General features: G+C 40.0%; 1 protein-coding gene across 1 annotated transcript; it reads left to right on the forward strand.

Annotated features, from left to right (window-relative positions):
* The first annotated feature begins 5771 nt into the window (after positions 1 to 5771).
* LOC113030119 (neuronal acetylcholine receptor subunit alpha-10-like) lies at positions 5772 to 27375 on the forward strand. Its single transcript, XM_026181266.1, has 6 exons — positions 5772 to 5915; positions 23614 to 23759; positions 23854 to 24008; positions 24086 to 24332; positions 24406 to 24691; positions 26173 to 27375. Exons 1-6 carry the CDS (start codon positions 5858 to 5860, stop codon positions 26871 to 26873), a joined length of 1593 nt encoding a protein of 530 aa, XP_026037051.1. The 5' UTR covers positions 5772 to 5857; the 3' UTR covers positions 26874 to 27375.

Here is a 27375-nt window from a genome sequence, read left to right on the forward strand (position 1 = left end):
TGAGAATTTAATGTTTTTCTCTTCTTTGCTTTTTGTTGTTGTTTTATTCTTTTTGTAACTGAGCAAAACACTTTTTTGTGGGATTTTTTCCCCCTAAAATGATGAATCATGATAATTAAGCACCTCAGCGTGGTCGGAAACGGCTTTTGTGTCGGTCCTAGCAGAGCTGACCTGTTGTAGCCGCGCTGGGCTGCTCCTGCTTGGTGGCCAAAGTGACAGTCTCCTGTTTGCTGCAAACTTTTGTGAGTTTCATAATCTTCTACAAAGTTAAACAACTACGGAAACAGTTGTAATAAATTAAGAATTAACAGAACTCAAGCACGAGCAGTTTCCTTCATCCCTGAAAACCCACCACCCAATATTTATGCTTCTTTTTGTAAATGAATGGTAAATGGTAATGGCCTGTATTTGTATAGCGCTTTTCTAGTCCCTAAGGACCCCAAAGCGCTTTACACAACCTGTCATCCACCCATTCACACACACATTCACACACTGGTGATGGCAGCTACAATGTAGCCACAGCCACCCTGGGGCGCACTGACAGAGGCGAGGCTGCCGGACACTGGCGCCACCGGGCCCTCTGACCACCACCAGTAGGCAACGGGTGAAGTGTCTTGCCCAAGGACACAACGACCGAGACTGTCCAAGCCGGGGCTCGAACCGGCAACCTTCCGATTACAAGGTTGCCGGTTGTCAATTACACCAAAAAGGGTTTAATTTAGAAGTTTACGCTCCCTGCTCAAATCACCTGAAACTCGCTGATGCCCTCTGCTGGATGTTAGACTGACACGACCGCCTTCTTTGCCCTCATTATCTTCAAATCCAGCGGATGTTAATAAACGGAGACACAAAAGCTCTCAGATGAGCTTCAGATGTTCCTTCCTCTGTGTTCATGTCACAGCAGACCGTGCAGGTCACATTAGGCTCGGGACTTGTTTCATTAAAGCTGCTGCACACGTTTCAGTGTCAGCATGTTGTTTGTGGAGTGGAGCAACAAAGACAAACCAGATGTGTGGATGTGTTTGAATTTATAGAAACCAAATCTGAATTTATTCTCACTTCAATAAGCAGTGACTCCACCGAAGGTAAAACAAACAAACAAACAAACAAACAAACAAACAAACAAAAAAACCCTGAAACTGTATAAAGGACGAAAGAAAGAAAAACTTTTCATATTTATTTCCCCAAATGAGCGACTTTAGAACAACAGTTGAAATCTTAGCAAACAAGATGGTGAGAAAAGTATAAAAATCAGAGAATATTTACAGCTGCTGTGCAGCAGTAGTTTTTATTTTGTTGATAGAGAAAGACGGGAATATAAATGTGAAGCTATCGATAATAGAAATCAATATTATTCTTTGTCTTTCGACTGCTCCCTTTGGGGACTGACACAGCAGATCATCCGTCTTCATCTCACCCCCGCAAAACTTCCACATTTAAAAATAGTTTTAAACTTTCCAAAGCAAAGCTGCCAAAAGAATCTGAGGAAACTAGTTTTTTATTGATTGAATCTTTATTTTGAACATGTTGAAAAACATAGAATTCAAAGAGACAAATGAACAAAGCAAAACAAAAGGAAAACGAGCAGCCACAACTCCAAATAAGGAAACTACAGTTTTCATTTTATATCCAGAACATTTTTACATTGTGTTGAAATAAAATCATAAAAATCTATAAAATCATGAAAATCAACCCACACATGTGCAATAAGACTGCTATATGTGAAATTCTTTTTCTGACAAAGTTGTACTTTAGTATGTTCTTACTCAGTTATAGCATTTGTATTCCATTTTATTCTATATAGTATTTTATTTTATTGCATTCCAGTGTTTTCTAATTTCTGCTACATAACTTTGCACTTTTGCTGTAAGGAAACAAATGTCCCACCTGTGGGACTAATAAAGGTCATCTAGGTCTCGCTCCCTTAAGGCCAAAACAGAGAGAATGAGGAGGAGCTTCTTCCCCCAGGCTATTCGGGCCCTGAACCAGGTGTAGGACTCTCCCACACATCACCACACATTTCCTATAATCCTATAATTTATAATCTTTATAATCTTTATAATCTCTTCTGCTATTTGCACATTCTTTACTGTAAATTCAGAAGTTAATTTGTAAATTTTGTAGTAACCTGTAAATTGTAAATATTGTAAAACTTTTCTTCTGTCATTTAATGGTCGGGCATTGTACAGCTACAAGCATTTCACCCCCATGTCATACTGTGTATGGTTGTGTGTGTGAGACAAATAAAATTTGATTTATCTTATCTCTGACCTTCCCAAAGTGTGGGGCCCGCCCCCTAGGGGGGGCGCAGAGCCATTGCGGGGGGTCGCGGTATGAAAGGGGAAAAAATAAAATAAAAACAAGACTTGGACACTGCCAGCACGGGGCTCCCACACAAACGCAAAGCAGGAGATGAAGCATCGCTGAACATGTTTCCAAACCAACTTCATTCTAAGACAAAGACTAGAAAATATGATGAAGCAAATCTGCCCTTTGGTTTCACCTGCACAGGTGCAGAGGGAGGTCTCCCTGCAGGATCAGTTTCCCCGTCTTCGGGAGCAGCGTTGGGCTGTTTAGATCACGGACAAACAGGATCCCACATTCTTGATCTTTAGTTCACAAACACTTGTTGTAATGACTAACTGCTCCTGACATGTTGGAGATGTTTGCTCTTTATACAGTAAAGCAGTAGCGGTTTTAGATACGGGCGACACGGGCGGTTGCCCGGGGCGGCATCACGGGCATCGGCACAAAAAAATAAAAAATGCTCGTACTCATGCTGCCCCGACATCAGCCAGCGCATACTGGGAATGGTACAGGCACCGATCGGTTTTCTATCGCCCATTTGCTGGGAGTAAGGGCGCCCTCCGTTTGCGGGGTGCGCCTGCTGTTTGCGGCGCAGGGAGGAGAGGGCGGGGCGGCGGGGAGTCTCTGACCGGCTGGAGCAGCGTCTTATAACCAACCCGCAAAATAAAACAAAATAAAAACAAAACAACAAACACGAAAACAGCAGACATCATGATACAGACTTATAATTTGCACCGATGTTTTTTCGAAATTCTGTACACGAGTGAGCGCGAGAGCCCTCGGTGCGCGTGCTCGCTGCCGAAGTCAAAGTAAACTTTATTGTCATCTCCGCTACAGACAGTCCAGGATGTAGAGAGACGAGATGACGAGGCTCCAGTTACAGCAGTGCAAGGAAACAAACAAACAACAGTAAAATAATCACAGCGTGACGCCTCTGCCTTTGTAAACAGAGGGACAGTAACTGCGTGTAAAACCTGCAGACAGTCAGATTAACAGCATTTCGTCTCTATCTGCCATTCTGTTATTCCTCTCATGTAAACAATAACGTGGCCACAGCGTGACGTGAAAAAACATACCTTTGACGTTGCGTGACGAACTCTGTATTCCTCGTCCACACATAAACGCAAAAAAGGAGTTTTAAATAATCTCCGTTTCGAAACGCCGTTTACGTGGACGAAACAGCTGCGTGTTCAAAAATACCCGTGTGTGCGGACGCAGCGTAAAAGAGTTTATTTTCTTACTACCTGTAATTTATAGCAGGTTACTTGTATTTGCTTAACTGTTCACTAAATGTTTGAGCTGTGAAATAAACCGCAATGGAGCAAAATATGGGCGCGTGTGGTTGGAGGATGTGTTTGTGCGTGCGTGCGCGCGTGGGGGTGGGGGCGAACATTTTTCTTGTTAAAATAAAGGGGGGGGGGGGGGGGGTAGCATAAAAAGTTTGGGCACCACTGTCTTATCTTATCTTATCTTATCTTATCTGAACTCTACTGACATGTAATACCAAGCTGCACCACAAGATGGTGCACTTCAGTCAGTATATGCTGAATATGGGAAAAATAAACTACATAAATAAATAAATTCACCTTTATGTCCAAATCATTATTTTCAATGTTGAGAACCCACGCAAACACGTGGAGAACATGCAAACTCCACAGAGAAAGACCCCGGCCTGATGGTCAGGACCTTCTTGCTGTGCAGCAACAGTGCTAACCACCGTGCTGCCCATTAATCCATAACATGAGGATTTATACCAGCTGTAAAGCACAGGAGGAAAATGTATAAATTCACATCTTTATTCACATTTATGAGCTTTGAGGTATTAAGGTTTTAAATTGATTTGTTGACCCTGTTTTCACTGATTTAAATGAAAACTGTAACTGATAAAAAGAAAAAAAGATCATTTCTGTGAGCTCAGGTGTGAGTTGGACTTTGGCACATCAGACTGTGTGGAGGGACACCTGAGCCTTCCATCACACTGGTCTGGTAACACCTGCTCCCAGTATCAGTGCGCATTGTTAAAGTTTGGCTCCATAACTGGTTTCTGTTGGCCGGTTCAGGCCGGCTTTGGCCCTCGGCCCACCTGAAAGGCTTTTACTTTTATTTTCCAGGAGGAGTTATAAGAATTAGCTGTCAGCAGCGTCCCAGCTCAATTAACCTTCAGATGCTTTTGAGTTCACTCAACAAAAGCAGCTTGAGAAGACAAAAACGCTGAGCAAAGCCAGCTGGGAGATCTCTGCAGTGCTTTTTAAAACCTACTGCTGGAGTATGAAAACTGAACATGTCAGACACACTCCTGATCTGCAGCTTCTTTAGTAAAACTAAATGTGAAATGTTTCAGGTTTTAGATCAGCTGCTGTATTCAGCTGTTTTATAATGAACCCTCTTACATTTCATGAAATGAAATACAAACTACCAAAGATCAGAGCACTAACCTTTCTGGGGCTCACATGAACGATCGTCTGTGATCATTTCAGTGGAGCACAAACTGGAAGATTGTAGATGTTTCTGTAGAAACTGACATCATTGTTTTAAACTTCCACTGAGTCACTGGTAAACAAAGAGAAAACCAAACTGGACAATATGCTGCTTTTTTCCTTACTTCTGTTCCAAAGAACAGACTTTAACCTCTGACTTCATCACCACGTCTCTGTCTGCCAATTTAATTCCTGCTAATCCGCTAATCTCCTCCTGATGTCATCACATCACTTCTCAGACTTTATTTTTTCAGTCGGCTCTCCACACGAGTCACACCAAATACACATGTGGGCCAACAAAGTGGGTTTCACACGCCACACAGCAGATTTTGAGGTTCTTGAAATATTAAAGTTGTGATGAGTTTTTAAATGTAACCGCACATTTAGGACAAACTGTCAGACAAGCTGGAGATGTGATCGATGCACTGAGCTCCTCCATCCTGCTCATCCTGGACGTCGCTTCGTGTGGCACTGATCGCTGGCTTGTGGATTATTGTTTGGAAGGATGGAATTTGTCATTTTGGTTGACACCATTTAGTTTTCTTTCACCTGGATGTCTGTTTTATAGTTTGAATAAAACCAAACCTCTGCCACCTTAAAATGAAAACAGTTTAAAAAATGATGTTAAAGGGAAAAAACAGCAGAGAAAGATAAATAAATGAATCAGTAAACTGCACGAGACATTCTGAGAATGTTGTTGGTTAACCCAACAATACAAAGTGTAACTGTAACATCAGTAAAAGTGCAAAATTATATTTAAGAGCTACAAATTGTTAATCTGATGTTTGAAGGTTTTGTAACATGTTAACAAAAATGTCATCATAGCACCTTAAGGAGGATTTTTAGCCAACATGGTTAGCAGGAATCAGAAGTTGTTGTGACACTGTTGAGCCCCCATACAGGGACCACCGCACTACAGCAAACACACTGACCTGCATCATCAGCCCTCTCTCCCTCTCTCTCTCTGTCTCAGTGAGGTTCCTCCTCCCTGCTCTGTGGTCGGACTCTGATGTGTGTTTGCACTGTTACTAATAGACTGTTTTTGCCGGGTCAATAACAGTTATCAGAACGAGATGAAGTTCCTCTGCAGTGGATCAATTGCGCCTCTCGTGCTTCTCCTCATCCTGCCAGGTAAAACCCCTTTTCAGCTTCACTTCAGGTATTTTTAAAGTGCAGAACCATGAACACAGTGAGTGTTTTTCTCATTATTGTTACTGATGTTGATATTTCAGGGTTTTACTGTATGTTTTCTTAAAGTGGGGAAAGTGTGAGCTTTTTTAAACAGTGTTTAGTGTTGTATGTGAACGGTGATATAGCTGAGGATTAATGATATTGATCTCTGTGCTGCTGCTGAACCTCTGAACACGCTCCATTCTCCTCCATTTCTATCTATGATTAGTTCACTGTTTCATTCCCAAAGTGTCCAAAAATACTTTATATATGCCCATCATATTGGATTCAAAGAGGCACACTGAAAGTGCCCTAAAATATAAAAATAATATGATAAACAAAAGCTTTAAGTTTTGGAATATTCCTTTAAAATGACTGATATTTAAAGCCCTACACCCTGTAAGCATGACCTCCCAGGCTTTATTAATAACCATCTGTGTCTTTGTTCATTAAACAGTGAACATTTGCTTCTATGATTCGTTTCATTCTCTGAGACATCAGTGTGAGAGCAGAAGAGAAGCTCTGAGACCAAAACATTGTTTGGATTGAAAATTGGACCTTAAAATGTAAAAATGTTTTACAAACAAAATATGAAGAAGTTTTCTGGAACTAACAGACCAGACAGACTCGTTCACACCGTGCGTCTTGTGCATGTTCTGCTTTGTGTTGTATGCTGTATATTCTGCTCAGCCTTACTAATAATGACATCAGCGTATGGGCGGTAACCCCTGTGACCCTCACGCTGCTCTGAACACTCAGCTTCACACTGCTTTCTCCTCACTGTGCTCTGTCATGTCATAAGGGCAGAATATCCTTATATGATCAGATCAGGCGCACAGCTCTGGTAGTGATAATAGAAGCCCCGCCCACCTGTTATTTAAGATTCTTTTATGAGGGGCAGCCAATCAAAAGAAAGCTGGCTTAAAGCAAGGATTGCCTTAAATGGGGAGAAACTAAAACAGCTTATTTCAGACAAACCTGGGGGCCTTGCTCTCAGGCCCATATAAGATTATCATGGATTGTTTTAAACTTTGAATCATGTAAAGCTACCACGAGAATAAATTATGGAGCTGGAGCTGTGGGAGACTGCAGGTTTTTCAGGACACCACTGGTACTTTTGTATCTTTGATTGATTGAATCTTTATTTTGAACATGTTGAAAAAGTATTAAAAAAGTAGAATTAAAAGAGACAAATGAACAAAGCAAACAAAAGGAAAACGAGCAACCACAACTCCAAATAACGTCTATGTTCAAAAAGGAGCAGGAAGAAGCATAAGCTTATTTAATCCCACCCCTTTTCCACTATCTAGTATCAATAGACTACAGAAATACCTCCTTGCAATTACATTATATGTTATGTGTAATTTATTATTATTTTTTAAATATATACACATATATGTTTCTATCTATCCATACATACGTATATACACACATACGCACATATACACATTTTCAATAACCCCATTAACACCTCAAGGATACACAACCTACAATTATATATATATATATATATACCCATACCAACAAACCCGTGCATGCGCACACACATGAAAATATTAGACAAGAACACCCTATCAAATCTCTACCTTTTCCCTGTACCCTGTAAAAACCATATCCTTAAACCGCTTTTTAAACTGCGCCGTGCTTGGACTTTGCTTCATATCTTTACTTAGTCTGTTCCACAGCTTCACTCCACACACAGAGATGCAAAAACTTTTTAATGTTGTACGGATACGAGGATGTTTTAAATTTAATTCCCCCCTCAAATTGTATCCCCGTTCCCTTTTAGAAAACATTTTTAGAATATTGTCAGGAAGCAGGTTATTTATTGCTTTATGTATAATTTGTGCTGTGAGAAAATGAACCAGATCTGTGAATTTTATAATTTTGGATTTTAAGAATAGTGGATTTGTATGATCTCTGTAACCAGTTTTATGAATTATCCTTATGGCCCTTTTTTGTAATATAAAGATTGATGATAGCGAACATTTGTAAGTATTGCCCCAAACCTCTGCACAGTAATTCAAATACGGTGCAATCAGGGAACAATAGAGAATGTGGAGTGATTTGTGGTCCAGAATGTGTTTTACTTTACTCAAGATTGAGACACTTCTTGAAATTTTGTTATGTATATGATTTATATGAGACTTCCAGTTTAATTTATCATCTATAATCACACCAAGAAACTTATGTTCAAGTACTCTTTCAATTTCCACACCATCTACATGAATCTGCACTTGTGCATTTCTAAGGGAATTCCCAAATAAGATAATTTTAGTTTTACTTAGATTTAGCGATAGTTTGTTCCTGTTAAACCATTTTTCAGTTTTGCACATTTCTGAAGTAATTGTATCCAGCAGCTCCTTATTTTCCCCCCAGAACAAAAAATATTTGTGTCATCTGCAAATAATACTAATTTTAATATATCAGATGCCTTACAAATATCATTTATATAAATAATAAATAATTTTGGACCCAGTACAGAGCCTTGTGGAACACCACAAGCAATGTCCAAGCATGATGAGGAATGGACACCCAGCTTCACAAATTGTTTCCAGTCACTTAAATAATTTTTCACCAGTGCAGTACAACCCCCCTGATCCCGTACCATTCCAGTTTATTAATTAATATGTCATGATTGATTGTGTCGAATGCTTTCTTGAGATCCACAGATACTCCAGCTGCATACTGTTTCTGATCTATAGCATTCGTAATCTCCTCAATTGATTCGATTAATGCCAGAGATGTTGATCTTTTTGATCTGAATCCATATTGACTGTCAGAGAGTAATTTATATTTATCTAAGAATTTGTCTAATCGTTTATTAAACAAGTTTTCTAGGATTTTGGAGAATTGTGGTAGTAAAGAAACAGGCCTGTAATTTGTGAAGTGGCGTCTATCCCCGGTTTTATACAGCGGCACAACTTTAGCTATTTTCATTTTGTTTGGCACTTTTCCCGTCTGAAATGATAAGTTGCAAATATATGTTAGAGGTCCTACAATTCCTTCAATGACCTTCTTGACGATTTTCATGTCAATATCATTACAATCAGTAGATGTTTTATATTTACACATGTGTACAATGTCAATTATTTCTTTTTCCTCCACTGATGTGAGGAACATTGAGTTAGGGTTCCTATCAATCAGGTTTTCACTACAGTCTACTGATGGCAGTGACTCAGGAATTTGTTCTGCCAGTTTTGGTCCAATATTTACAAAATAATGATTAAAGCTGTTGACCTTATCAGCAGTGTTTTCCATAATATTGCCATTATCGATAAAGTATTGTGGATAACTTTGTTGTCCAGAATTATTTTTAATGATACCGTTTAAAACATCCCATATTCCTTTCATATTATGTTTATTGTTGTTCAATATTTTACTATAATACTCCTTTCTACATACACGTATAATATTGGTCAACTTATTTTTGTATTTTTTATATTTATTTTCAGCTTCTTTTGTTCTTTGTTTTAGGTATTCCCTATAGAGTGTATTTTTCTTTTTACATGCATTTTGTAAACCCTTAGTGAGCCATGGTCTATCTGAATATTTGTGCTTTCTGTTGTATTTTATTGTTGGACAGTTTTTATCGTACAACTCCATGAATATTCTTAAAAATATGCCATATGCAATATCAATATCAGCTTCTTTGTACACCTTGTCCCAGTCCTGATTTAATAGATCGTTCTTAAATGCAGTCATAGTTTCTTCTGTCCTTACACGTCTGTATCTCAGTTGTTCTTCATGCTGATTTTTCTTATAATTAGTGTCATAAACTGCAAAAACTGGTAGGTGATCACTGATGTCATTAATTAATATTCCGCTCACAATGTTGTTTTCCATATTGTTAGTGAAAATATTGTCAAGTAAGGTGGCACAATGTGGTGTAATTGGATGTAAACTCAAACTGTACATAGTGTTTAGGAATTCGTCAGTCATTTTATGCTTTTTTGGATTCAACAGGTCAATATTAAAATCACCACAGATAAACATAACTTTTTGATTTGTTTTAGAGAATATTTCCTCTATGAAGTCATTAAATACTTGAATACTAGAGCCAGGTGTTCTATATATACAGCTAATTATTACATTTTTTTCTTTTTCCTTATAAATTTCAATTGTTATACATTCTAGTAAATTATCAATTACAGTTGTCATACTTTCTACCACCTTGTAGTTTAGGTTTTTATCCACATACACAGCTACTCCCCCTCCACTCTTGTTCCTTCTATTTACAAAATTCACTTCATATCCCTCCAGTCCAAAGTCCGTTCCTTTCTCCGCATTGATCCATGTTTCAGAAATGGCAATAATTCCAAATGGATTTGTCAACTCATTTAGATATTCCTTTATATTGTTGAAGTTGGCATACAGACTTCTGCTATTAAAATGGATTATTGATAATTTATTTTCCGTGTTGATGGTGTGCTTAAACTGTTCATCAGTGAAGTAGCAGCAGTTACAGCTGATGTTGTAGTAGAAATTATTTTCCGGGTCTATACTTTTCTAAGTCTAGAACATTATGGTCTGTGTATCGAAATGTTCTCAGTTCCAGATTATCATAAAGAGAATTCCAATGAGTCATGTTGATATTGTTGCCGGATGCAGATGAAGTTCTTTTGGACTGTGCCATGTGTTGTGTTGTGTGTCACGTCACATGTGTATTCATACCTCCAGAGTAAGTTGACCTCAGTATTTGTCCAGCTCTTCCATATTTCTGATGACCAACACTTTGGCTTGTTCCGGTGTTCCATTGAGTTTAATGAATACTTTGCAGTTGGTGGTCCATGTACTTTGAATTTTTCCCTGTTTCTTCAAGTAACGTGCTTTCCTGGCAATGTCCGCATTTCTTTTTATCAGATGTTCGTTCATGAAGACATCGGATCCTTTCAGTTTCTTTCCTTGTTTTAACAGTGCTGTTTTCTGTTTTCTGTTTGCAAATCTCACAATGATGGCTGGTTTGTTACTGTCATTTTTTCGGGGTAGAGGGTGGCAAGCCTCAATGTTGTTATAATCCACTTCCACACCTTTGGACCGTAGAAAGGTAACCACTTGATGCTCCGTGGAGTTGACATCTTCCTCTCCTGGCCCTCCTACATTGTCAGTGGCGACCGCCCGGGCGTATGACCGGGGTTTGATGCGAAGCCCCGTGATGATAACATCGTTCATCCGGGTGTACTGCTCCAAATCCGCCACTCTGTTCTCCAGGTACGCCAGCCGCCGATCCTTCTCGGCGTTCTGGATGCGGAGAGCCTTAACTTCCTCGACCAGGTCCAGGATGGCTTTCTGCTGCAGTTTGACAGTAGAAATCTCCTCTGTCATAAACTCCAGCGACTTCTTAATATCGTCTCCTTCCTCGGCTGACAGAACTTTTTTCGGGCCCATGCTGAGAGACGCTCTTGTAGCTTTGCCGTGACGACCGGTTAGCTAGTTGATTCTTAATCACTTATTTAGGGACTAAAACTAATCGGTTAGGTTGAGAAAAGGAAGTAGTTTGAATTAAAATGTGGGCCTTTGCTGCATTAAATATGCAAAAATGACAGATTTAGAATTTTTCAGATTAAGGATGTTCACTCACAGTGACATCACACAGAGCCAAGAGTCGAAAACGTGCCTGAAACTGAGTGTTGAGAGCTTCTAGCTCACAGGGATTATTGGACATGACCTCATTATTTAAGACTTTGGTAATGTTTATTATAAGAAATTTATATTATATCATCATGTAAATGAAAGAAATGGAGGAAAAAGTAAAACAGTTGCAATTTAATGGGATAATTAATTATAAAAATTGCGCATTAAGATGTAGAAGTACTGATGCTGCAAAGCAAAGTTAACTATGCTGTCGGTGAAGTCTGCTGACTTTGAAAAAGTCATATGATGGATTTTTTTATTTTTTATTATTAGATTAGACCATGAGCAAAGAATCCGAATACTTTATTATCTTTGAGCAAATTATGTGTTCACAGTGTCAATGTCCTGCATCTGTGCTCATGTGATTTGTGCAGTAATAATACTACACTAATATAGTAACTCATGTAAAACCTCACATTAAAGAAACCAAATGATGACTTTAAGGTCACAAAATGCATCATCAACCATTTCAATAGTACAGGTTTGTGTTTAGAGCCATCACTCTGGGCCCTTTCTCTATATATACATTCAAACAGAGACGTTGGAACGTCTTCTGAAGAAAATCCCGACGCTGTGCAGTACTGGCAGGCAGGATGTTCAGTGATAAGCATCAGTGGATGGAGGATTAAAGCTGTCTGGTGACCTGTGCACTAGTGATGTGTCGGTCGCGAACGAAACGGCTCTTAGAGCCGAATCTTTGACGTGAACGACGCGAGCTGTGGATTTTTTTTCTCTCTCTCTCTCGCACTTTTTCCCGCTTCACTCCGCACGTGAGTCTTGTGCTTTGCGCTGGGCAGAGGGGGGAGGGGCAGTAGTTAGGGAGGGAGAGAGAGAAAGAGAGGCAGGGACAACAACATCACATTAGAAAGGTATAGTAATCATCCACAACTATTTTCGGTTGCAGATGATAAAGGATTCAGAAAGTTTATTCATGCAGGTCCATATGACAGAGAATGTGCATCTTCTTTTTGTTTTCATATTATAATTTATATTTAATTGTGTTGTGGTTTGCAGTGTTTTGTGTTGTTTCACTTTAAATTAGTTTAAAAGGAAAAAGCTGAAAATTAAAATAGTTAAAAGTTGAAATGTGAATAGTTGGTTTTTGTATTATATTATTTATTTATTACATTTTATATGGAGTGAATAAATAAAAGTATATTTACGGTGGCCGCTACAGACAAAGCACATACAAACTTCAAATCATGTAAAAACTCCAAAACAAAAGACAACGGAGGTGCTCCACGATGCTAGGGGGCAGTGTTGAGCTTTTGTTACCTCGTGGCTACATAAGCCAGCAAGTACCAACGACCGGATTTGGTGTGTGGTAATAACAGGTAAATGAACTTTTTTTTAAATTATTTGAATATATATATGAGTGCCTGTGTATAAATACACAAACAATACACACATGCTTTCAATTGTGTAATTTAAGTGATCTAGTAGCTCTGCTTTGGAAGTTCAGTTCATGCTAGAAATGTGTTTTGGAGTTTGTACGTGTCTTGTCTCTAGGGACCACCGCATATATTTATATATAAACATATATAAATAAAACCACTTTTTTTTACATTAGTAATTCTTTTTGTGCATAATTGTATATTATTGTTAATAATAAATCAATAAAGCAACAAAACAACCTGAAGAGCCGGTTCTCTAAAGAGAGCCGGAAATCCCATCACTACTGTGCAGTACTCTGACTCTCACCCTATCACATCTGGGATAGGTCCCTGCAACCCTGGTAAAGATAGGATGGAGTGGAAGTTCATTTAAAACCATTAACATTTTATGGTAACCAGACTCTAGACTTTTTTGAACACTAAAAAAAACCCTCTTTAAATGAACTTAAAATAATCATGGGAAGGATTTCCACATTAATAAATGGCTTTCTATTCCGATTAAGCATTTTTGTTGCACTAATGTAATTTGCATGGGTTGGATCAAGGCCAGAGTGTGTAAAATCTAATTATATTTCTGTAATACAAGTATAAAAATAGCTAATTTTCAGCTTAGTAGAGGCTGCAGGCAAGGCTGTAGTTTATCTTCCTATCTTTTCAACTTAGTAATCGAACCTTTAGCTATGGCTCTTAGGGAGGACAATCAGGTTGCCAGAATCTCTAGGGGTGGGACAATGCACAAAGTATAATTGTGTGCAGATGACTTATTGCTGTATAAATCTAATCCAACTGCATCAGTCGCTAAACTGCTCAAGGTATTAGATCACTTTGGACGCATATCTGGATACAAATGTAACTAATCGAAAAGCCCACTGTTCCCTATTAATAACATAGAGCAAGATCTCTCTGCCTTCCCCTTTAAATTAGAAAAAGAAACGTTTAAATATTCGGGAATAAATATAACCCGCACAATGATGGAGGTGCGGATTCATAATTTTGACACTTACCAAAAGTACCAAAAGAGGCTGGTGGGCTAGGGTTGCCACTACTGGGCGGCTAATATCACCAAATTATTGCACTGGAAATATGTTTATGAGAACAGCGAGGGTGAGGCTTGGGTAAAAATGGAACTGATGTCTAATCCACTTCCCCTCCTAACCTCATCCGTAGCTCGAAATCAAAAACAGAAAATAACAAATCCAGTTGTAGGAACATCTGTTAGAATATGGCTTCAATTCAGAAGGTGCTTCTGTTTGCAACAGGTTAGTAATTTTTTCATTGTTGCTTTTAACCCTTTTTTGCCATCCGTTTCAGAGAAAGCATTCCAAATTTGGCACAATAATGGTTTGAAGTTTTTTTTACAATTTACTTTCAGGAGAAACTTTTAACACCTTTGATGTTCTGATGAGATATTACAATATACCAACCTCACATATGTTTAGATATCTGCAAATACGAAGTTTAGCAAAAACATCGTTTCCTTCATTCCCCTACCTACCTCCTAAAAATCAAGTGGATACCATTTTGGAAATGGATCCTTTTGGCAAAAGGCGATTCTCCGTCATATACAAACTGTCTTGTGGTTTGTGTCTCTGTGTTCTCTGGTTGCTCTGTCTCCCCTGTCAGCTGTATCCCTTTGTCAAATCCGCGTGTCTGTGTTATGTTTCCTGTTTTACTTTGAAAGTCCGTGTCTCATGTTAATGGGTCTGGTTTTGCTTCCTTTGTGTCGTCAGCCCTGATTTGTCCCAGCTGTGTTTCCCTCCTGTCTCTCGTTCCCTGATTGCTCCCCCTGTGTGTTCTCTTTGGTCTGTGTCGCGATCGCCCTTATCTACCCTCATTCGTGCTGTGTTCTGCCTGCCTGCGTTTATTCTTTGTATTTTGGAAGTTTGTTTACTTTGAGTTCAGCATTAAAGCTGTTTTTGTTTTTTTTTAAGTTCACGTCTGTCTGTCTGCACTTTGGGTCCTGTTCCTGCCTGCACACAGCCGTCACATAACAAATCTGAGCTTCTTCATCATTTCTTTTTCATCATGAGAGGTGTTAATTTGTCTGCATGCTGTAACGGGTCTCATGATCGCAATATGCTTCCTTCGCAGCAATAATTGCTTGTGGAAGTTTGTGGTAGGTCTCCGTTGTAACATGAAAACCAAGCTGGAGAATGTCCAGATAAGAGCAAAAAAATCCCCCCAAAAACAAAAACTCGTTTTTTTGCCAAAAACCTGTTTTTGTGACTCCGAGTGTATTGACAGAATCAAATGTCAGCAAAGGTAAACATTTGCACTGAAACGTCTGTATTGAACCAATTGTCGAAGTCATTAAAGAAGTAACAACAAAAAACCCTAAAAAAATAAAAATTGCCCTGATGACGGCAGTCAGGGAGGTTTCCTCTGGAGACCATGAATGATGATTAGATAGATTTAGATATTTTAGTTTTTATCAGTCACTCACTAAGACCAGTCTTTGATTTCAGGTGGGGCAGTTTGGTGTTCTGATCCATCTGCAGAACTTCCACTGGCTGAAGGATTTGTTTGTTAAATCAGGCTGTTTTTAAGGAGACTTTGTTGCAGTGTTTTGCGCCTTGTTTTTTTTTTTATTTGTCTTAAATTATTGTCTTTAAAAAACTTCAAAAATCACTTCAACCTACTGATTTTACATTTTCCAAAAATGAAGCACTGCCTAGCTAACACAGATGTTAGTGTGATGATTTCGTTTAGCTTTGGTAGTGTTGATCAGAATCGGATCACTGATGGGGGATTTGTGTCAGCGTGCTGCGCTGGCGGGCGGCGTGGACACCCGGGTTTGTGACTGTGATAACTTGAGAAAGTGGTGACGCAGTTTCTTGAAATTCACACCACAGATACATGTACAAAAAATTTCAGATGAGTTTGAACTTTTCTGAAAATCTTGTGAACACAATAAATGTAATCTAGGATGTTTAAGACGATAGCACAGGTGCATCTACGAGGAGGCAGAGGGCGGCACTGACCGCCGCCAGTATTTCTCATTTTTGTTCGTGTGCACAGCTGTTAGAGTGGCTAACAATGTTGTTGCACATATGTACTTATGTCTGAGTATTTGTTTGCTTTTGGTGACTGGAGAAGCATTTGGAGATTAGTATTTTCCTCAGACCACACTGAAGAGATAATCCTATTTGGTCTGGGAACACTCAGGAACTGCAAAACATATACAGGAGAAAATTAATGAATGTGTGAAGCAAACTATCAATAAACCCACCTAATGAGGTTATTAAAGGCATACTGCCATCCTTATCGAGATAAATGACAAACTGTTGAAAACCCCCTTTGCTCCATGGCAGTTTGTTTGGTTAGCATGGTTGCATACATCAGTGGGATCATGAATCAGGAGAGCAGAACTGAGAAGTTTTCCTTCAGGTCCTCAATTCAGTGAACAGTGAGGTTAAAAGTTGATGATGGACCAAAGTGCTGGACAGGACATGCTCACATCATATGACATCGTGGTAAAACAATGTTTATATGAGCATGCTAATATGCAGATATTTGTTTACCAGCACTAGACACAATGGACATACTTTGAACTGAAGATGAAAAAAGTCAAGGCATCATCAAAATCAGCTGCCCTCTGCGGCAAACAGTTGCACAACATTTCACAAAGATCCAGCCAACAGCTGCTGACGTCCTGTTTGTATGTTAGGCCGTTTTGATTCGATCTGCTGAAGATCATCCAGACAATTATCTGACAGGAAAAAACAATCGTAATGTTGATGCACACACTGAAATCACAGTTGGTCAAACATCTGTTGGTTTGTAGGGACAGGAAACAAACTGATGAAGAGTCACTGGCCCATGCAGTGAACTGTCTCCAGATGGTGAACTTCCCACATTTACTGCTTCTTTTTGTTTCTTATGAAGTTAGATAGTAAGTGCTAGTTGCTAGTAAACAATAAACAGGCATTGCTAGGATCGGTCAATGAAGACTGATGTGTAAAGAATGAATGAAATTTGGTCCGTTCCTGTATTCCACTACAGATTACAGATTACATGCCCCAAAATGTATTTTGTATCGTATTCTGTTACGTTACTCAATGAGAGTAACGTATTCTGAATACTTTGGATTACTTAATATATTATCATGCTTTTTACAACTGAATGTACTATTTAGTATTTAGTATTTATTTATTGTCATTGTCAAGAACAATGAAATTGTGTTTGGGGCTTCCATACAACCCAAAAAAAAGAAGAAAATAATAAATACCCCTTAAAACCCAAGTGTACATATTTAACCCAGTGTGACTCCAATGCAATAAGACAATCCTTAGCAATAATGTTCGTAGAAATATTGCTGTGATTTATTACTATTACTGAAGGTTACCAACACCAACTAGATTTTTAAATCTTAATATAAATGAGTAACAGTAGGGTGGACATTAGGTAAGGCTGCTCCAACGGAGCTTATTGTTTCAGAGGAAAACACGAACACAGCGTACAGTCGAGTCTTAACAGCTTACTTACAGCTGGGCTCGTCAGTGGTTATTATTATATTTACATGCTTCATACATGCTATGCCTGTAACACTCTGCCTGTTGCCTTCATATTAAATCATTTTTTGAATAACACTTTTAAAAAATATTTCTTCACGTCATTATGCAGCCGTAAGTAGAGGTGACATGAGCCGCGAGATTGAGACACAGACATTAGAGCCTCTTGATGCGTGTTTGGGTTTCCCCCGGCGTGGAATCACCAAAAATAGAGACGGCATAGCCGAACATATGAAACAGGAAAATACGGCCGTGTAATCCATTTATTTCAGCAAAGTAACTGTAACAGAATACAGTTACTCATATTTTGCATTTTAAATACGTAACGCCGGTACGTGTATTCTGTTACTCCCCAACACTGTCCATTCCATACTGATCACAACAGATCACAAAGTTTATCGGTAAAGACTGGATCTGCATCCAGATCCAGGAGATTTTGGGCCCATCAGGGTCTTCAAGTGTTTTTCTGTTAGTCATTAATGAGGAGGTTCAAGTACTTATTAAAGAGGTACAGTCTGTGATACGTATGTTTAACACCTTATGGAAAAATGTTAAGCAACATGTTCAACTGGACTATCCTCCATTATCATCAAAGCACCAAATAAGGATATTCTCATGCTGTTGTGATCCACGTGTATATTCTTACAGACTCTACCCCGTCCTCAGCACCTTTATGCTGCGTTTCACTTTCATTTGTCATCAGTTGGTTTATACGCTGTCAGATCTAATGGATTTCTGGCCCATAGTTGTTTGGATATTTCGCCTGGCGTAAGGTGTTGAAACTAGAGACATGAAGGGTGTTTTTATTGCAGATACATTTCCTCAGCTTGCTGAAGCATTAAGTTTGTGTCCTGTCCTTGTCCCTGCATAATCCCCAACTCTAACTCTCACAGTAGGATAGAATAGAATAGAATAGAATAGACCTTTATTGCCATTGTACATGTACAATAAAGTTGTGGCTGCTCCACACTAACTGTGCAGATATAAAATGTATATAGTAAGATACAAACAAAGTGAAAGCAGATAACACAAGAACAATTCAATTTCAATTTTCAGTTTTATTTATACAGCTCCAAATCACAACAACAGACACCTCAAGGTGCTTTACATTGTAAGGTAGACCCTACGATAATACATACAGAGAAAAAGCCAACCAGCAGGTTGTAAGTAATTGGAAGTCGTGCAAAAGTAGTGGGCAAGAAGTCTGGTTTTTATTAAGTTGTGCTCCCAAATGTTGGCAATCAGGGAAAAATGAAAATACTTTGAAATGAAACGCATGACAAAAATTTCACACTCACTTCTGGCATGTTCTGTGCTGTAAATGTTGTGTGGTTCAGATGTGGTCCATGCTGACATTTGGTGCGTGTACAGCAGACCAGTGGTAAGTTAAGGACACTGGAACTCGTCCTGAGTGAAAGTCATGTTAATGTGGCTCAAAGGAAACTCCAGTCATGGGTCACATCTGGGCCGAACATTTATTGCTGTTTGGGTAAAAATACCATTAAAATGCACAATCTGGAATACCAAGCTTAAATATTTTTATTAGTGTGAATTCCGATTTTTACTAAAAACACAGTAACTTAGTAAAAAGTACGTATATCTACTTATAAGCACTGCTGAAAAGATGAGTTAATTTAAATCAAAAGGTAAAATGTTGTTTGTTTTTTATGCCAAACTATCAAAAACTTTACAAACCACTCAGTTAATTTATGGATCTTTTTTAAGTAAAGATAAGCTATTTCTATAAATTTGCTCCATTTAAACTGAAGATTGTCACTAATTTGGGGCTTTACCTGCAGGTATTTCCTTCTAACCTTGTCTTTGTAGCACATTTGGTCAAGAACAGAACCTTAACCTTTTCTCCATCAGTGGGTTTGTTTGCAGACAAAAACATCAGCTGTGAATCAGCCTTAAACACAGAAACAGAGCTGAAGCAGAACTGGACCATCTCCATGTGTTCCTCGAAACGACACCCAATCCCGTTTTCTTCTGTTGCACAGATCCAGAGCTTCACGTCCACATTTCCATTTTAGTACAGACGATGTGAACACTCTGACCCCCCTCGCTGTGTCTCTACAGTCATATTGCAGTAATGTATTATTTCCTGTTAAGTGAAGGTCGTTAAACCAAAAACGGAGTCTCGTGTGTCTCCTTTTTTGTGCAAAGCATGTGTGTTGTCCTTGTTATCGAGTGTTCAGAGTGGGTGAAGGTTTAGCATCTGAGTTTTTATTTTACTTTATTTTATCCGTAAAGGTTTCTGAATTGCGCCATCTTTAAATGAACATCACGTAAAAAGCAGACTATTAGGTCTGGATTTTGTTGTTATGTAGATTTTAATTTACTGAATTTGAATCGAACAGTTTCTCTACAGTCTGTGAAACAAAAGAAGTCATTTCTATTTTCCCTCTTATACAGACTGTAGGTCTGTAATAAAGTGTAATCTTTTTATTACATAAAGCCAATAATCTGCGAGGTGTCAGGCAGAAAGCGACAGCATGTTGTGGTTGCGAGGTGATTTTCTCAGTGAGCGTCACTCTGCAGCCAACAGTGAGGTCTGTGCTGTTTATCTGCTGCTGTCTGGCTGAGAGTTCACATGAATCATCAGCACTGCCAGCCACGATGTCTGACCTGATAACAACTTTGGAGAACATGAAATATTTATTCTCCCCCTCAGACACCATTTTATTATTCCTACAGAAATGATTCATGGGCCACTATTATTGTTATTATTAGAGAGGGTGAAGGGCTCCAAGTAAAGCTGCTGCCCTCGACATTAAGAGGAAGCAGCTGAGCGAGTTCAGGCATCCAACCAGGATTCCTCCCTTATCCCGAGAACACATCAGGACTTCCATAGAAGAGCATGAGAGGGTGGCTGAGGTGACAGAGGGTCAGGCACAAGCTGAGACTACTGCCCCTGTGACCCAGGCTGGGATAGGAGAGTAGATGGATTATCATTCTCATCAGATATTTACAGTGTGATCTTGTTGCAGAGTGAAAACACATTCAGGAAAGAAATATGGTGTGTGAAAGGTGAATATGCACAGTTTGTGAATGTATTTTATGCTCGTGAAAAAATACATTTGAAACTTGAGTTGCTTTTTACACTGTAAAAACTAATGGTAAGACCACACACCTTTGGAGTGGGAGTTGCAAGTTTGATTCAGAGTATCCAGTAAGGGTCCTGACCAGACCGCCCATGCTAAAAAAACAAACAAACCAAGCCCTGGAATGACGGCCACGTCTGCAGCTCGGACACAAGCACATCACTCATGTTGTACTATATAGAATTGTGTATGTGACAAATAAAGCTTGTTTGTTGTTGTTTGTAAGTACGACTCAATAATTTCATCCTTTGTTGTTTGTTCCAGTTTTTATTATGTGAAAAATCTATTGGACAGACTCATAAACAGAGTCATCGTTTGCCTTCAGCACTGCTGTCACCATCATTAACTGTAAACAGGATATTAGAGCAGTTATCAACCTGCTGCTGCTCTGGAGACCCTCGCTGATTAAACGCTGAGGTGATTACTGGGTTAATTGAACTGGGAAATGTGGTTTGCATGTGTGTGTTATGGTATGTAGCGTTGAGCATTTCTGTAGAAAGGATCCAGCAGCAGATCAATGCAGAGAAAAGCAACAGAGAAATTACATAAGACTTGACAACACTTAAAGTTTCATGTGCAAAATATTCTAAAGATGTGCACCACAGCGTGAAGAGTGAACGATTATACACCTTGACTTCTTGATCCTTTTTACGTCATCATCGTTTATTTATATAGCACTTTAAAAAACACACCTGGTAGACCAAGTGTTGAACAATACATCTATAAATAGTAATAATATAAGAACTGAACAAAGCAATTAAATCAATAAAGAGTTAAAAGCCAGAGAATAAAAATAGGTTTTTAATCTCGACTTAAAAACCGGCACTGATGTAGTCTGTCTAATATGAAGAGGAAGATTGTTGCAAAGCAACGGGGCCACAGCAGAGAACGCCCGGTCTGAGTCTCAGCCGTGACTTAGGGACTGAAAGCAGCAGTTGCTCAGCTGACTGGAGGGAACGAGTTGGAACGTAAGGCTTCAACAAATCGGACAAATAAACAGGTGCCAAAGCATTTAAAGATTTAAAAACCAATAAAAGAACTTTAAAATGGATCCTAAATTTGATTCGAAGCCAATGTTGAAAGGCCAAAACCGGAGTGATGCGGTCGAATTTCATTTTTGCACGAATTGTAAGCGTGACAAAGTGCCCAGCCCCTATTAAAAGGGAATTACAGTAATCCAGGAGTGAAGTAATAAAAGCATGAATTACAGCTTCTAAGTTACGTTTGGAGAGAAAGGGCTTGATCTTCGATAGACATCTGAGGTGGTAGAATGCTGATTTTACCGCCCCATTCACGTGGCCATCAAGAATCAATTTTTACTCCAAGATTTGTGATTGAATTCTTCAAATGAGAGATCAAACAGTGAAATCAACATCTGGAGGGTCAGGAAATGGATTTGGGCCAAATTGGACTCTCCACCATTTGACCTTAGAACTGAAGAAGCTTCTCGGATGAGAGGTGAAACGTCTTCAAGCAACTTAAAGAAGTCCAGACGCTTTTCTTTGCAAGCTCCTTTGACTACGATGACCTGGATGACTGAGAACCTTCACATACATTTGGGCCAAATAAAATCACTTCCGTTTTTCTTTTCTGTTTACATCAGCACAGGATTCACTTCAGCTGATTAGAATGTGGTCACATCGTTCCTAAAGCATGGACAGGCAGACCTTTAACTAACAAATTGACATGATGCGCCGTCTTTTTAATAAATCCAGGAAAGCAGTTTCTTCTCCTTTAAACAAAAATATCAAATACATTTATCGCCATCATTTAAAAAGCGTATATACTTGTGTTCTGGGGGCCTCTGGATGTCTGGAGTTTTGATCTCCTCCATACCTGCTTCATGCCCTGGAGGACGGGGCTGTGGCCCCCCCACACCCTCTAGCAGATCATTACATGAAGGAACCTTTTAAAAAACAAGCGCGTCCATGCTCACAGGTGTACACACGGGTGATCACACCCACAAACTACACCCTTTTTGGCTCCTACCTCAAAGCACACTGTGTTCTGTTGATCTTATGTGCTGCACAATAATGTTTAACATTTAGTATTTACTGTCATATTCCCATATATCATTGTGATGTTGTTTATTCTATTACTCTTGTTCTCTTCTGCTTGTTTTCTTTTTTCTTTCTCAGCAGGTGATCCAGGTGATTGATATATGCATTTTTTTTTCTCTGCCCGTTCTGTTGGTTTTTGTCTTTTGCCCTTCTCCCCCGTCCCTCTTCTCAGCTGTTTCTCTTTCCCTCTTTCTTTCTCCCCTTCTTTCCCCCAGTCCAGTCTGTCCCGTATTCAGTAAGTGAAAATAAAATAAACAATAAAAGGTGAATCAAATGGACCATTACGGCAAGGCTGGGATGGTCAGTTTGGTAAAGTAAATCCGTTGGGCATCTTTCTTTGCCTTTAGACAACAATTCTGATGGCAAAAGAGCCAAACGGGACAGGCAAAAAAAAAAAAAAAAAAGTGTACATACGCTTCACACTCCATTAGCCTGAAGTATTTGGTCCTTGAAAGTGATCACATTTAACCAGTACCAGGTACCAGTAGTTTTTATGGAGGAACTTGCCTGCAAACATTCAGCAGCTGTGAAAAGTGAAAGAGAGAACATCTGTCTTCAGAGTAAAAGTGTGTCTCATGTTCTGAAACATGTTGGCTGCAAAGGTGAGGCACAACTTTTACTCTGAGGGCAAATGTTCTGTGTTTATATCTGATGTCACACTATAGCTTTTGCTAGCACCTAGCTAATAATTAGGCACATCTCAGCATCTTCCATGCAAACTATGGATAATTGCATTGACCTGCTAGAACCAATGCTATTGCAAGGAAGGTTTTGGTGCAGCACCCTCTTTGTGACCAGTTTCACTGAGCGACTGCCACAGCAGGTAGAGGTGGGTTGCAAAGCAGCCTGTAAATGCACAACAGTTGTGCATCAGTTGATCTGTTGCGATTGCAGGTAATGACTTTGAGGTCTGCCTGACCCGGCACTATGCTTGTCATCTGTTTTCTGATCCTCAGTTTGCCGGGCTGCTCATGGGCGCTTCGCTCAGAAACTGATGAAAGACTTATTTACCAACTACACCAATGCTCTGCGGCCGGTGGAGGACACCGACTACATCATCAATGTCACATTACAGGTCACTCTCTCCCAGATCATTGACATGGTAATCAAACCCTGAATGCCTATCCAGCTCTTTATGCTGTATCTAGTCAGGCAGGTACTGGTGTGACCTTGCCGTTTTCATGGATTTTCACCAGGATGAGCGGAACCAGATCCTGACTACCTACCTGTGGGTCCGCCAGGTATGGATGGATGCCTTTCTCACATGGAAGAAGGAGGACTATGATGGCCTTGACACCATCCGCATACCCAGCAGCTACGTTTGGAGACCCGATATTGTTCTGTATAACAGGTAGGTGTATCATCCTGCTGGCTGATCTTCAGGATATTTATTGATGTTTTCAAACTCCTTCCTTGTTTCTATCATAGTGCAGATGATGAGTTTTCCAGCTCCATGGAGACCAATGTTGTTCTTCGTAATGATGGCCAAGTCATGTGGGACCAGCCAGCCATCACCAAAAGCTCCTGCTCTGTTGATGTGGCCTTCTTCCCCTTCGATTTGCAGCAGTGTGACCTAACCTTTGGCTCCTGGACTCACAACGGAAACCAGATGGATTTGATCAATGCCCTGGACAGCGCCGACTTGAAAGACTTTGTCCCCAATGTGGAGTGGGAGGTCAGTAATGGTGTCATGTGTTTAGCACATCCTTAATGAATGTTTTGACGAACCCAAAATTTTCTCTAACCAGGTTCTGGGAATGCCAGCCAAGAAAAATGTCATCTTGTATGGCTGCTGCTCAGAGCCATACCCAGACATTACCTTTTCCCTCCACCTGAAGAGGCGGGCCTCCTTCTACATCTTCAACCTCCTCATTCCCTGCATGATGATCTCCTTTCTGGCTCCGCTGGGCTTTTACCTGCCAGCGGATTCAGGTGAAAAGGTTTCTCTGGGTGTCACAGTGCTGCTGGCCCTCACCGTGTTTCAGCTGCTCGTAGCTGAGAGCATGCCACCCTCTGAGAGCGTCCCGCTGATAGGTGAGAACAGCCTCTGACTTTTATTTACATCTATGTATTTAAAAAAAACATTCATGATGAATCAGAATTATTGTAATGTTTATATTCATCATCCCTCCTGCAAATGTTACATGGCTACACTGTATCTGACAAGTTACTAATATTTGAGGGTGCCTTAGGATACCTCAGACAGACACATTTCAGCCTTAGGGATGTCCCTAGAGTGTATCCTCGGAGTAATCCAAAGAGATTTTCCTGTTATGCCAATGTGTTAGGCAAGCAGAGCTTCCCTGCAGAAAGAGTGCAGAGGCTAAGCCTATGTTTGAAGCCACTGAGGTGTTTGATGGGCGGGGTTGACATGATGTCACTAATATGACTGAAAACTTGTGGTATGGAGAAACTCCAATAGCTCCAGCGTTGTTTAGATTAAGCATTTATTGCTCATCATTGCTTGAACTTGCTGTTCCACAGTTCATCTTAATATCCAAAATAAATCCCAGCAGTCACAAACTGTTTGGTCCCTTCAACCAATTAAACCTGACCCTAATTAAATGTTCCTACCTTAAATCCAATCATTTACAAACACAAAAAGTGAAAACTAGTCCCACACATAAGATAATACACAAAACATGAAAATGGCTCCTACAATGAGGTTCAGGTTAAAGGGAAGACTAAATGGGATTTAGGAGTCACCAAAGAGTCAATCAACAGGAAACGGAAAATCACTCTGAGGTCTCCGAATGGTTACTGGACATCTCTCTGAGGGATGTTCTTGCTTACCGTCGCGCTGATCTCTGTCTAAAATCGAAGCTGGAGAAGGTGGAGCTGTTTTTATTAAATCTATTAGCAGAAAATACTGGTGATTGCCCAACAACACCTGATGCTGACCAGTTTATAAAGTCTAATTTACACTATTGTGTTCATTGATTGTTTACAGTCAGACATGACCTTCACTGACTTCAGAAGTCTTTTGTAGATGCCTTTAAAGTATGTAATTTGGATAAAAGTAGCACATCTCAGTGATTGCTGGGGCACAGTTGTTGTCGATGGATTTGAGGACCTTTCAAAACCTCCAGCTTGCAGCTCTCATTGAGTCACTGAGCCTTGGCATCAATGACAAGAGGACCACTGACAAAGAGGATTCAGATACAGACCCAATCAAAATGATAGGTGGAGCTTGGATGGAGGTGGGTTGCAAAGCAGCTTGGATCTTACTCTAACTGTGATTTTCAGCTTTCAATTTTCAGAGACTTCAATGCAGCAATGCAGCAACTACCCAAGTGCCTCTGCAGTAAATAAAGAAGTATAAGAGGAATGTTTGCTCGTCTGCCGCTGTCTGTAGTCACACCCACTTTAGACTTCACAGGGTTAATCAGAGTGTCCTATATTCACCAGCTGTATGCTTTTACTGCAACTAAGACTAAAGCTTGATTTGGAGTTATAGGGACAGCAAATAAGGGTCACCAACCTCTACCTGACTTTTCGGTGTCTTATTTCTATAGGAAAGTACTACATTGCCACCATGACCATGGTCACTGCATCAACAGCGCTCACCATCTTCATCATGAACATCCACCACTGTGGCGGGGAGGCTCGTCCCGTGCCTGAATGGGCCGAGCGCTTCATCCTCAAGTACCTCGCCCGCATCTGCTTCGTGTACGAGGTGGGTGAGAACTGCCTCGGTGGCGCCAGGAAAGAACCTTTATCACAGGAGGGGTCTGACAGCCCATCAGCCAATGGCGGCAGCACCAAAGGAGCAAATTGGGATGTCAATGGGAAGGCGTGGGGAGGAAAGGTGGAGGTGGAGCCTCTGAAGATGGGGCAGGAAGTAACCAACCAGACAGACTGGAAAGAGGATCTGTTTGTGACCATTGACCACTCACAGGAGAAAGGAGCTGCTGTAGTGCGAGGGGAGGAATCAAACTGCGGTGAGCACGAAGAGGAAAAGAAAGGCGTAGGTGTTGAGGGAGGAGGTGGAGATGGGGGGAACAGGAGGGAGATCTTGGTGAAGTGTTTATGCCAACACCAGGAACTGGGCAAGAATGTTGAGTACATTGCCAACTCCTACCAGGACCAGCGAGCAGCACAGCTGCGCATCGGCGAGTGGAGGAAGGTCGCCAAGGTCATGGATCGCTTCTTCATGTGGCTCTTCTTCATCATGGTCTTCTTCATGAGCATCCTCATCCTGGGAAAGTCCATCTGATGGAGCTCAGCCTAAGAATTCACGAGATGATAAAATTGTTTGTTTAACGATTAAATCATTTTTTCTTCCTTTTTTTCCTGACACACGTAAACAGCTAAAAAATAACTGAATGATGGTTTTAAGGGTCAGTTTACTGTTTTGTAAGCTGGTACCTGGTAGCTTTCCTCAAAATCATTTCCACCAGAATTTAAAATGCTTATCTTTGGATTTGAAAGAGACTCTGAAGGCTGATGAAAGTAAAATGATTGGGAAAAAAATAGTTTCTAATTATTTACAAAGATCCTAACAAATGCTGGAGAAGCTAAACACCTCTCTGTTGGACACAGCATGAAGGGAGAATCAAGGGTGGGTTGCAAAGTGGTTTGCATGATGCAGCAACTGAAATTTACCAGTTAGATGTGTAGATGGGTGTCTGCAGAGCCGTTAGTTGAGAAGGATGAATGAAATGAAATGAGTAGAGCTCTAAGCGTTAATCTCAGCGTTAAAATTACATTAACACCAT

Source organism: Astatotilapia calliptera, chromosome 10 (genome assembly GCF_900246225.1).
Source record: "Astatotilapia calliptera chromosome 10, fAstCal1.2, whole genome shotgun sequence".
Taxonomy (NCBI): Eukaryota; Metazoa; Chordata; class Actinopteri; order Cichliformes; family Cichlidae; genus Astatotilapia; species Astatotilapia calliptera.

Coding starts and splice junctions, on each gene's coding strand:
- LOC113030119 (XM_026181266.1), top strand. CDS start 5,858: ATGAAGTTCCTCTGCAGTGGATCAATTGCGCCTCTCGTGCTTCTCCTC. Junction 5,916..23,613: donor GCTTCTCCTCATCCTGCCAG/GTAAAACCCCTT, acceptor TCTGATCCTCAG/TTTGCCGGGCTGCTCATGGG. Junction 24,692..26,172: donor TGAGAGCGTCCCGCTGATAG/GTGAGAACAGCC, acceptor TTATTTCTATAG/GAAAGTACTACATTGCCACC.